This window comes from Spodoptera frugiperda, chromosome 11, assembly GCF_023101765.2.
Source record: "Spodoptera frugiperda isolate SF20-4 chromosome 11, AGI-APGP_CSIRO_Sfru_2.0, whole genome shotgun sequence".
In the NCBI taxonomy this organism is placed as follows: domain Eukaryota; kingdom Metazoa; phylum Arthropoda; class Insecta; order Lepidoptera; family Noctuidae; genus Spodoptera; species Spodoptera frugiperda.
Genome location: NC_064222.1, coordinates 2,680,395 through 2,693,486, shown reverse-complemented (window position 1 = coordinate 2,693,486; position 13,092 = coordinate 2,680,395). Strand labels below are relative to the sequence as shown.

The 13,092-nt window shown below is 36.7% G+C and overlaps 1 protein-coding gene across 1 annotated transcript; it reads left to right on the top strand.

The window, feature by feature from the left end:
- Positions 1–2,825: 2,825 nt before the first annotated feature.
- Positions 2,826–12,903, top strand: LOC118274749 (SH2B adapter protein 1). Its single transcript, XM_035592440.2, has 5 exons — positions 2,826–3,706; positions 4,848–5,079; positions 5,688–5,881; positions 6,112–6,300; positions 8,869–12,903. Exons 1-5 carry the CDS (start codon positions 3,017–3,019, stop codon positions 8,986–8,988), a joined length of 1,425 nt encoding a protein of 474 aa, XP_035448333.1. The 5' UTR covers positions 2,826–3,016; the 3' UTR covers positions 8,989–12,903.
- Positions 12,904–13,092: the final 189 nt, after the last annotated feature.

Below are 13,092 nucleotides of genomic sequence, written 5' to 3'. Positions count from 1 at the left end.
TGTTTGAAGTATGTAGTTCAAATTCTTTTAAGCTGTTTCAGATTGAACTCATCCCTCATCTCCTTCATCTTTCTTCAACCTCATCTCCCTATGGATGGAGTACATGTTCATTTTTACATCTTATGTTTATTTCAGTGATACTAATGCTCTTCCATGAGAAAACTACAATCATAGTCACCGTACTGTAACAAAACTTTCTCTGTAAACACGAAACAGTAGCGTTTGTTTACTGGAAGAGATCGTAAACGACGCGCGAGTGTGCGGTGCGCAGCTAATTCTGTTTTCTAAACAGCCTCTTCAAAAGAATAATTTCTCGGAAATAATAGTTAAGTTACTAACGATTCAGCCAACATCAGCACTATATAAGTAACTGTTGTTGTTTGTTGCAGTTGTCTTTCGCATGATAGATCTTACATGTTCATTCTACTTCTTCTTTCTTCTTCTCTACTATTTATTACAACATATTGTATTTAGCCTTTTGATGAGAGCTTTTAAAATCAAAGCTATAATCTAATGTCAATGGGTATCGATCAAAGCCTACAAGAAGATAATTATTTTTTGGGAAAAACTCGCCATCGCCACACTTACAAAACCACTGAACTTCCTGTAAGCCAGAAACTGCCAGTAGTACTTCCAATCGAGACCAACTTTGTCGTTAAATAATTTGAAAAATTTTCTGAAAACTGAAAAAAAAATGTTTGTACTGAAAATGTATTCTAAAACAAGCAACTTAGGTATCTCTGTTATTGTGAAGTGCCTGAGTATGAGACATTCTCTGGGTAAATATTTGAAAATAACAGTTAAGGTAGTCACGTCAAATTACTGCAAAACTGCTAAGTACTAATGAATGGTAAGAGTTCCGTTGTGACTTGAAACTAGTAAAATATTACTAAGTGATTTCACGTGAGTAAGCCGTTATTGCCGTTCGATGTCGTGGAGGCCCGGAGACTTAAGACGCCCGTTTCTCATCCATGGGCGTCCGGGTTCCAAACCTACCAACAGCAAAGTACTAATGTGCCTTTTCCCGAGTTAAATGTACTTTCTAACTAAGCACTGACTAAAGGTGAAGGAAAACATCGTGAGGACAACTGGGATTAAAATTTCTGATTTTAAGTTTGAAATCGCCAACCTGCATTTAGCTAGCGTGGTGATTAATGCTCAAACCTTCCTCGTGTGAGAAGAGGCCTTTGTAGTGACCACTTATAGGCGGTTGTTAATGATGATGATGCCGTTATTGACAATTAACTTAGTAAGATGCGTGTCTCATGATACTTATTATTCAAACAAAAGATACATGCTTTAGTCTGAACAATATCTACGCCAGTTCCAGTAGAACTGGCCACATTCACAAAAATACGAATGAAACAATGATATAACTTCGCAACACAAAAACGTAACAATTTGACCGATATTCAGTCCGTGGTCAAGGTGTTACTATTATTTTTATCATCGCAAAATATAGAGGGATGTCGTAAAACTATCGTCGCGGTTCAGGTGAACGGCCGCACGCATGCGCATCGTTCACAAGATGGCTCCCATATATCCGTCATCGGGGTGCCTGATGCGCGCCAAAATAAGATTATTGGAAATTTGACAGAGATGAGCGCGCGCACTTTACGATCGACGCTAGACGGGGTTTATGAGAAAAGATGTGATGCCGATGACGCATGTAAGTGGTCCTTGGGTATTTCTGGACGTTACAGTATTTTTATTAATTTCAGAGGGCACCAAACATGTCATGAACTTGCTGTTTAAAAAATACCTACAATTTTATTATGGTTTGTTCTCTGATTTTATGGAAAACTTTAAAAATCCTATATTCTTACTTACCTTGAAATGGTTTTTAAATTACAGTACTTAGGTTTCTGTCTTGAGAAGTTTCCTACATCAACTCTTTGATATTTCTCCGAGAGGCCTTCTCCCCCGAATATGATGGCACAATTAAACAGTTTCCTACATGGTCCGAAACGTACTGATGATAGGTGCCTTTGGTGTTGCAAATACCTATAGGTACTTAAACATCGGTGTCAGTTCAGTTCAGTAAGCAGCTTCGATGCTATGAATTTACAATAAAGTAATTGATAAGTAGTCAAATTCAATACTTTTATCGAAATATCAAAAAACTATATTTTTCTATTGAATTTTGTATAAAATCGTAGCTTATATTTTTGCGTCAAATAGCGCTTAATAATTTTTAGTTTAAAAATTCACTACTTAGGTACCTGCCTATATCGTCAAATTGATGAATGACAGTATCTACCTACCCAGTGTTGTATCTGTAATCTAGGCAAATGTATTAGGGCACCAAGTTCGAAGTGGCACCGCGACGCAGCGTAACAGTAGGACAGGCGTACCCAGAGTGGTATGTCTGCGGGGTACTTGCCTAGGGTCATCTCTTAATAATCCGCCTCTGATAGTAACTAATAATTACCTACGTAGTTTTTTGTGAAAGAGTAACAAACATCCATCTATCCATACAACCTCACTACTGTCGCACTGATAATATTAGTAGGACTTACAAACATTAACGACATCTAGTGGTCGACATCTGACACAAAAGAAACTTCTGAGAAAGTGACATCTAGTAGAAAACTTTGAAACTTGCTCTATTTTGCATAAGTAGTGACATCTAGCTTCGAAGATTATTAACTAATCAATGCACAAAAAAGTAAATATTAATCTTAGTAATTAAACACGATTTGAAAAATAATTAAAATTTACAATTTTCTCTTAATCGTTACATTTATTGTATCAAAACATTTGGTTTTTGCTATTCTTCATAATATGTCTTAAGACTGCAAACGAAAACAAACATTTATTTTTTACGCATGGCAACAAAACTTGTTTTCGCGAGAAAACTTGTGATAGCATCGTGAATCTTATTTTGATTACAAAATTGGCATGAAACTCGATAATAAGCCGAAAAATAGTGTATATTTAGTGCGAAGTTATAGTGTTTAATGTGGCGTATTAAATATCCGCCTTCCAAGTGGAGCTGCTAAAGAAATTGCTTGCCATGGCGGGCCCGTCCGACGGCGATCCCGACGGATGGGTCGAGTTCTGCGAGCGTCAGGCCAAAGCCGCCGCTCAGGACTTCGCCAAGGCTTGCTTGCAGTACGTACAAACCGGTGCCGGCGACCCTGCAACGCGGCCGCAAGCTCCGCATAAGGAGCTGTTGAAGAAATTCGTGGAATGTTTCTCGGAACAGTTCGAGTATGAAATTGGGAAGTTGAAATCTTTGCATAAGCTCCCCAACGGCACACACACGGGACACGACGAGAGTGACTATTCGGAGGACACAGACTCGCCAAAAACGCAACACAAACCGTTTTTCCGAAGGTTATCTTTCAAAGGTCTGAGACGCGGAAAGGGGTTGTTCCACAAGCAACACTCGGACGAGGTGGAGCTCTCATCACATCTGAACAAACACAACAAGACTAAATTAGCTAAGATAGTTGTAGAATGTAGGAAGGAAGGGCTAGTAAATTATTTAACTCCTGAGAGTCTGGAACAGCCCGGTGGCCCACAGAAGTGGGAGAGATGCAGGCTAGCTTTGGTGAAGACGGTAGGGGGTTACATGCTAGAGTTCTACTCTCCTCCAAAAGCACAGAAGCCTCGCAGTGGAGTATTTTGTTTCCTTATATCGGAAGCTCGGGAAACCACTGCGCTGGAGATGCCTGATCATGAAAATACTTTTGTATTGAAGGTAAAGTATTATTTAATCCAACTGTTATTCATGCAACAAGTTGTCCTGTAGACCATGCTGTTGTTGTGAAGCAACACCTTATTTTTATTGATTTATTATTTTCTAACATTTTTAGGGAAAAATTGTAAAACAAAAACTGTTTAGTAGGATGAAACAATGAGTTTATTTTTGCAAATAGCCTACAATAATGATTTCCTCATTTTTGTGAACTTGATATACCTAATTAGAATGTTTGATCAATGATTACTTGAGTGCTCACTGCTGTGAATTTTCAATTTTAACATATCGGAAAATTATTACTAAACTTTCTGGTACATTTCATGTAGGAAATAAATTGTGATTACAACTTCTAGACCTGCATTAAAACATTATATTTAATAACACATACTTATCAAATGATAATATTAAAAAATGTGTAACAGAAATCAATGTGATCATAAGTATCTATCCCTCTTTTTTAGTTAAGTTATCAAACAGATATAATCCTTAATAAGCAGAATATCTAATTAAAACACTAGGTGAAATTTCATAAACGCATTTCACATTAACTTATGATGCTAATAAGCAGTAACTTTATAGATTTTTTTAGTAACTAAATTGTTATTATTAGAACTTGAGACGGGGTATTTACCATGTTTATGTATGACTATGAGCAATACCAATGAACTCATCTGTGAGCATGGTTCTTGCAACAGTGCGGAAATACCGGAAACTCATAGACATAAATAAACATGGTAAATATCCCATCTCAAGTTCTAAAGATAGTGTTTTTTTATCTATAAACATAATAAAAAACGAATAATTATTGTTTATTGTGATGTATCATCGCACCTGTTATCCCCGAAGGTGTAGGCAGAGGTGCACATTATGGCATGTAATGCCACTGTACAATGTCCACCCACTTTTCACCATTTATGTTATAAGTCCAATGTAATAGGGGGGTCGGGCATATTGCCATATACTGGGCACAATATTGACATTTAAATGTTTTAGTTAGTCCATGTTCTACTCAACAGGTGTGCAAGGGTTTGCCGAATAAACCCCAAGTACTTTACATTTAATGCTCGGACATGTTAGCACATAACTAATAATAGGTACTTAAGCAGTATTTATACTTACATCTAATTATAAACCATTGCAGGCAGACAATAACATGGAATATGTAATAGAAGCAGCTGATGTAGATGATATGAAATCGTGGTTGGCAACTATCAAATACTGTATGAGGGCGCCGCCGACCACGCAGCCTCCGCCAGACGCGCTGCCAGGCATGCCAGAACCGGCACCCCCGGACCTGCCACCAAGAAGAGACCTGCCAACCAGCACCAGCAACATTGACTTAGCTACTGACACTCCTGAAGAAGCTGAATTAGGTAAAAGAAAATCTAATATTTACTCTTGAATTAATTGAAAGCTCTTCTTACTCAACCACATAACACAACAAATGGACTAAAACTGTATAATCATTTAAAAGACATTTCCATTAGACTTTTTATAAAAAAATGCATAACTATTAACACCAAACTGTTCAGAATCCAGTACACTACTACGGGGCGATGCGGTATTGCAACTGAATGCAAGGCTTACGCATTATTTACATTACCAGTCATCACAAATGATGGATTCATAACTCATATACATACTCACACTTCCTAGTCGTAAGCGATCGGTCCATTGTGTACCACTGTGTGTAACGCTGTAGTCTACGTATTGTTTTTAACAGAACTGCATGAATTGCAAAGATTTTGATATCACGATCGTTAAGAACCAGACACTGGTGAAATTCCTAACATCATACATCCAACTTTTTTGTTAGTAAGCACCTTATTTTTATGGGATAGGAGGCAAACGAGTAGACGGATCTCCCGATGGCAAGCGATCAGCGCCACCCACCTATGATAGTGAGCTGAATTGGTGTGATTAGGAGCGATATGAGCAGTGTAAGAAACTTAAGAATCAAACAAGCTTCAATTTGATACAGGTTCGATAGCAGAGGAAGCTTGTGAGTCATCGTCCCGCATCTCGCTGGCGGAGTGGCCGTGGTTCCACGGCACGTTGGCCCGCGCGGCCGCCGCGGCCTGCGTGCTGGCGGGCGGCGCCAGTGGACACGGCTGCTACCTCGTGCGGCAGAGCGAGACGCGGCGCGGGGAGTATGTGCTCACGTTCAACTTCCAGGTGAGTTACCTACCAGAATTATTAGGATTATTGTACCTATTAGTATTGAAAAAGAAAAACAAGCCCCTAAAACTTTGAACCTTAAATACTTATAAGTATTTCCAGCTTTTTACATTACATTAACTACTATAATCTTGACTGCTCTAAGCATTATCATCCTTCTATTCCTTCCTTTAAGGGTTTGGTTGTTTTTCTAGTAATAATTAATTAATCCTAATATCGTTTAACAGGGTCGCGCAAAACACCTCCGTATGACCCTGAGCGAGACGGGCCAGTGTCGCGTGCAGCACCTGTGGTTCCCGAACGTGCACGACATGCTGGAGCACTTCCGCGCGCACCCCATCCCGCTGGAGTCGGGCGGCGCGGCCGACGTCACGCTCACCGAGTACGTCGTCTGCCAGGACGGGAACCGACAACAAGTGAGCCATGCACAGATGGTTTCATAAGGCGCGGTTACACGTACCAACCTCCACCACATACTTCGCACACTGCGCAAATGTTTGCTGGATCAATTAGTTTTGCGCACGTGTAACCGAACCTTTTACTGCCTTTGGGACTAATGCTTCTCGATTGTTTTCATAAAATAAAATACATTTAAGCTAATATGTCGAAAGTTGGCAGTTATTATATTCACCAGTGAATGTAAATATTTATTTCTAATTTATATTGTTGACATTGGCTTATTTGTATTTTTGTTGGATAGTGATGAAAGTCTTGAGCATTAGATCTGATTTTGTATGTTGTACATATGAACACTGGATGCTCAATGTTTTCTGTAAACAGTCGGGAACCATTAGAGAGTCTATTCATTGACCAATGTGGATCGACAACAAACGCACTTTTTATGACTTGCATATCTTCTGTTTTAATAAAGAGGCATATTGACCCACCGAACCTTACGAAGCTTTAACTACAGACAAAGACAATAATAAGGTTCACAAAGCCAATTATATAATGTGATTATATTTGGCATTTAAACTATGCAACAAACCTTAAACCTATTAGGAAATGAGATTTTTTTTGTACTAAAACATCCTTGGATTAAGGTTTGGATTGCATTGATTCATGAAACTCTTGAGGCTCAATACTGCTCTATGGCCAAGCAGAAGCTTACTGCCATAAGTACCCAGTAGTGGGTATAATATTACGCCATGCTGATTGCGAAGCATGAAGTTATATTTGTGCATAGAAATGTTTTTTTTTTTTTGTATGTTTCGCCTTCAAGTAGCGTTTGTTCATATTTTGTTGCTATTGATGTTGTTAGTATGTAGCTTGTAGTTATATTTGCTCAGCATTGTTTGTTCTCATGCTCGTTTACGGCCCACGACTTACGAAGAAAATTGGTCCGATCGATACCCATCTATTTTCGTCCTTATCTACAAACTAAATAAAGATCAGAGTCAAAATTGTTTTGTGCCAATTATATAACGAAATTAAACCTTAAATTGTGTTGTTGTTATGGCCCTTTTTCAAATGAAGACGTAGGCCTGTAAACGTATCACTTGTACGCATTAGAAAACAATATTAAAAATAGATTCTTATCTAATCGACAGTTCGCCGATCTTTGCCAATAAATACGTGAACATGCTTTAATTTAAGATGGCTACGTCCTAGAGCTTTAACATAGTAGCAATTATGTTATATATTTGACCTCCTTGAGGTGTTTCGAACATGATTATAGCGAACAATATTTTTAGTAAGTAGCTCTTGTATCAAGCTATCACGATTCCTGTACGTGCTATATATTTATTGATGACGGTAAATGTAAATTTATTTATGTCATATTTAAAAATTAAGATATTATTACATTAGGTATAAACTTAAGTGCCTATATAAATAGGAGTCAAGGAATCACAATGTTCTATATTAAAGTAATCGCATTTATACTTAGTTGGTACGTTTTGTATACAATTTAGTTGAAAACGAATTCGTTTGCATTTTTATTTCGTTACGAAGCTAACATAAGACAGTTATGAAAACGTAGGTATCTATTAGTTAGTTTACCCGAATTATAGGAATAGTTTGGCTCTGGCGAACAAATGGTCCCATCAGTCACTTATCGATGACTTGACAATATTTTAATTAAGAGAGAATAGAAGAAGCTTACTTCTTACCAACTGCCATTTAACACAAAATAAATATAGTATTGAATGTTCCTATTATTTTAATAAGGTATTTCAATAATATTTTAATAAGGAAACATGTCTGGGGCCAGAATATTCCTTGATTGTTGTAATATTAATTTATCATCATACATAACTCGAGTTTGATATAAAAAATGGACTGTTAATATAATGTACTAACAATGGAACTAGAAATATAATTTATATTGTTTATAATTTGTACAAAATCATGTTCTTCCGAGCTTTAATTATAATTTCTTGGTTGTAAATTTTTATTATTAAACTTTATTCTATGGAATGGCTTTGTTTTTTATTTTGCTGTGTTATTTTTTCTTCGTTTTTTTTTTTTGTTGTCTGTGTGTTGTGTTGCAAGCATACTCATTTGGTAAGTTTTTTTTTATAATATTTATGCTTTTATGTACAGCTTGTGATTTGTATTATTTCGTGTAAATATTTTAATTACAGCATAGTAAATGTAGTGCTTAAAACTAATAGCTAGCTAAAATGCAAGTTCACGATAAAACAAATATAACTATCGTGTGTGTGTAGAAGTGTCAAAGTCCTCTATCGGAATAGTTGAGACATTGTGGACAGATCGAGATTACAATTAGAAAGTCAAAGACAATTTTGAACTTTGTATGGTATGCAGTTTTAATTGTCTTGATTATCGTCGACACATTCATAGAAATTAACTTGTAAATACTTTTAAATTGTACCTATTGATACAGATCTACAAAATATTTACGCATAAAATCATATCATTTGGTCATTATAGCGTCATGTCATGTCCATGTTTTACTTAATTTTTGACAATAGCCTTACCCACACTCCACACATCAGCTAAACACATCTGATACTTCACAGTTGGACGTGACCCACGGCAGCGACGTACGCATGCGGCGTGCGGAGCTGGAGGCGCTGCTGGTCGCAAGCGGAGCTCACCACGACATCCGCGCCGTCGACAACCAGTACACCTTCGTGTAACCAGCGCCATACTGTGGAGCGACCGGCGGACTGCTCCTAACCATTAACAGAGCACTCTGCTGCAAGGAAAATGGTACTGTACCTACATTCGTTTAGAGCTCATTGTTGTATGTGTCTAACACTGACCGGGAATCTTATTAGGTTTGTTCTAAGCTGATCTTTTGTAGACGGTATGTATGGTGAAGTGGTGAATTGGGACTTTATTGGTGACGTTTGGGAGAGATTTTAAACTTAAAATCATGACGATTTCTCTCCGAATTGGTAGGCAGAATAGCTGTTGAGAGGTCAGCTCTGAATAAATTAGTTCTCCCGTCTTACGTACGTTCGATATACATTAAACCACTTTTGCAACCTTAAGATCTTTGAATAAGATTCAAAATTGGTCAATTCGAATGTGCTTATATCATTTTACAGTTAAGTAGGTACAGAAGAGACTGAAGGATTTAGATTGAAGATTTATTAAAAGAGGAACATTTCGGTTTGTGTGACAAGTGTTGTTGACCTAATGTAATAAGTTTTAGTTTACATGTATGTGTGGACTTCAAACCATGTAATGTCATAATCGTTGTTTACATCATTACATGGTGCGATACTTAACAACTTATGTACTTAACATAATATCGGTGTGTTTTGTCTAGATTGACTGTCGCAAACATAAATAATAACTTTTGTGGGTAAAAAGTCGTTATTTAATTAGTGTGTCGTCAACAATGTTGTGTTAATTTTCTTCGACAGTCCATCTAGATAATTATTATCTAAGTACTACACATGTAAACTAGGAAGGTAAATCCTAAACTCATAGAAACGTATGTGTACTGTCTAACATACTAATTTCTACCTTATATGTATGTAATTAAGGTTTACTTAAGCACAAAGTGAAATCGGGTAGCTAGAATGTATGAAATGAAATGCTGGATGGGTTTTCTCCACAGTATATACAAAACATATTTAATGTAATTATTATTACTACTGAATGTACCGCTGTAGCCAATTAGTTTGAATGTGACATGAAAAGCTAGTCGATCGTTTTCGACTGCAAATGTAATTTGTGTAACTTTGCAGCTTTTAGTAAAATGTAGCTCATTTTGTTAGGGGTAAGGTCGAAACTCCTTTGATTCAGATCGTATAGGTTCGGTTCTTATATGTTCCTGGTGCTCACTATAATTGTAAAGGGAATTTTCTAATTCGACGATTGAATCATTATTTAGTGTTATTATAAAACCTAAATAATACCCTGCTAAGGTTTTCTTTCTAGGAAAAGCGATAGAACTGTTTTAAGGGTTCCCAGAGTCTTAAATGTACTGTACGCTGAATATAAGAACCGACCACCTTATCACGGTCTGAATATTCTGCAATTATTTATTTGTGCAATAGGTTTATTCTATTTATTCTAGTATTCCTAGTGTTAATTTATTGGTATTGAATAAGGCTTAGCCAAATCTATGTTATTGAATGTACTTAAATTAATGTTTTAGATTGTAAGTAATGTTCTATGTATCTTACACTGCCAAAATGCCCCGATTCTTTAAATTTTGTCAAAATCAAACTCGCAATGTTTAAAACGTGTCAAAATTATAACAATTTGCTTTAATTTTAAGTCGGTTAAATAAGTCTCCACATTATCGACTATATAGATTTGTAACGATTTAAATAAATACATCATACCTAGACGCAAGTTACGCGTAAAAGCTTAACAAATAAACTGATTTGCACTACTTGAAGACTGTTGACTGACTCTGACAATGATTATCTGATTGTATAAATTAACGGTAACATAGAAACAGATAATGTTTATCCATCTCGGTATAAGATTAAGCAGATTTAGTAAAACCTAAGAGGCTTTAATACTAAACCAAGAATGTATACAGGGGGTAGTCTGATTGTAATAGTTATACATGTAACTAGGTGGAATATTTGTTCTACCTTCACTTGTCAAGTGTAATATCTGTCATTTAGTGTCTATGTAGGTAGGTAGCTAGGTATATGAGGGAAACATATCGCTTTCCTACATTAACAAATACGATACCGGTAAAAAAACCAGATTTTACACACCATGTGTTGCGAAAAGTCGATAAAAATATTGGATGATGCCAACTTTTGAGAGCAAAAAGGACTTTACGCCTCACTAGCGCCAATTGGCAAGCGCAAAGTTGATTGGTGGATATATACGTCAACATTTATAGAAACAAACCTAACTTTATAATGGGATCTATCTGACTGAAGACATAAAACAATTCACTTGAAATATCAATCTTAATCATTCAACATTAAGATCTAGTTTAAAGTTGGCACTGTAAATTTTACCGGTGTTATTAAAATATAGGTACTACATGTCTGTATTATATATTAATCAACTAGGTTTATTGTTGTATTGAATGTGTATCAAGAACTATTTAAGATAACAAACAATGCAATCAAAGAATTGCTTGATGTACACATTTGTATGAATGTTTTGCTGTTAATCAACCTTTCAATAGACAGCTTAACTTTTCTCTAAATGATGCTGTTTTAATCGGTTGACCATGGAGTCTAGTTTTTCATTATGATCAAAAATAGCCCGCGTGAAGTGGCTACGCTACTTTAGTCCTCGTTGGCCTTGATGTTACAAAACTCCGTAGAAACTTCGTTGCATTAAAGTAGGTGTAATTTCCTGATTCAGCTGATCTGGGCATTGTGATACGGCGTATGTACGTAATACCTCCACCCTCAGAACAGCAACTACTCAAAGACTGACGTCTAGAATATGGTTGATCGCTATACCGTGGTTGGTCTTTTGACTTCCTCGATTTCTCTATCCATTTCGCAGATAGGATGGAGAACAAGTGTTCCTGTCAGGCTAAATTATATCAGTTGAAATACAACTTTCTGAGGAGAATAGCGATAAATTTTAGCTGACTAATTGCTTGCAACTTCCATGACGAACATTTTTGCTTGCAGTGTAGATATTTGATCCTTCTTCAATGTAACGTAAGGTTATTCCTTAGTATGGCATTACTTAGTACCTCAGTGCCGTGTCTGTTGATTTTGCTTCAATAATTGTTTTTTTATTTCAATATGAAGTTTAAACACCGATCCGAGTGCGAAACGGGTCCGGCGGTGCGTCTCTGTGGCCAGGCTCATGGGGAGGAGGTCACAATGTCAGTACTGGGCATCGGAGGTATCGCCCATTATGATGCCGAAGCGTGGGTGCGCGCGATGGACTTCCACCCCGTGGGAGCGTTCTTGAATGCTCTGCTGCCCAAACACGGGTACATTGTGGGTGATGTAGAGATGCTACCGCGTATTTACGCGAATGCTTTGGGCCTCGCTCACATGTACCGTTGCCACTTGCTTCTGGCTGCTAGCTGATGGTTGATGGCAAGAGATGATGTTTTGGGGTTGGGTAGTGCTGTGCTTACCTATAAAATCTTGCAGACAAAATTTACTCTATTATTTTATTGAATACTTGATTTTAGATTAGAGACGTAACGGTTAGGCTGTCAATTGAAAGGCAAATCATATTAAATTGTGGCAAAGATAAACAATACAAAAATACGTATTATGTATTAAAACTGAAGTGAACGAACGATTTTGATCAATTAAATTCATAATGAAGGATTGTTAAAAAATAACATTGTATGTAAAATTAATTGTTGTTGGAATTGATAACAAAAAGATTAACTCATTAACAAAAATTATATTATAAAAAAATATATAACATATTTGTTGGTTTTTGAAAACTGTTCACGCTAAATGAAATTTATCATGGAAATTATGTACGTATGTAAATGTAAGTAGGCTTAATTTGTATGTGGAAGCCAAGCGAAGTCAAGTTATGTACTCATTAACCGTTCAGTCAGTGTAAACTTAACAAACATTCCTGTAAGTTGTATGTAATTTTTGGAGAACGAAATATAGTCATATATTTTGCAAAAAGTCTTGTTTATTGTGTCGTAAGACATGTTTACAAACGACCCGTGTCTGTGCAAGTTTGTGTTACGTTAACGCAAACGACATATTTATCACGTTCGGCGCTCTAATTGGTCAGCTCTGATAAACCAACCAAATAGAGGGCTGAACGTTTTAACTCGCACTAGGCCACCTATTGACTAATGTGGTAATTAA

Excerpts from the sequence above, each read along its gene's own strand:
- LOC118274749 (XM_035592440.2), top strand. The coding sequence starts at position 3,017 with ATGGCGGGCCCGTCCGACGGCGATCCCGACGGATGGGTCGAGTTCTGC. Across the intron at positions 3,707-4,847 it reads AAAATACTTTTGTATTGAAG|GCAGACAATAACATGGAATA; the intron begins GTAAAGTATTAT and ends AAACCATTGCAG. Across the intron at positions 5,080-5,687 it reads TCCTGAAGAAGCTGAATTAG|GTTCGATAGCAGAGGAAGCT; the intron begins GTAAAAGAAAAT and ends AATTTGATACAG.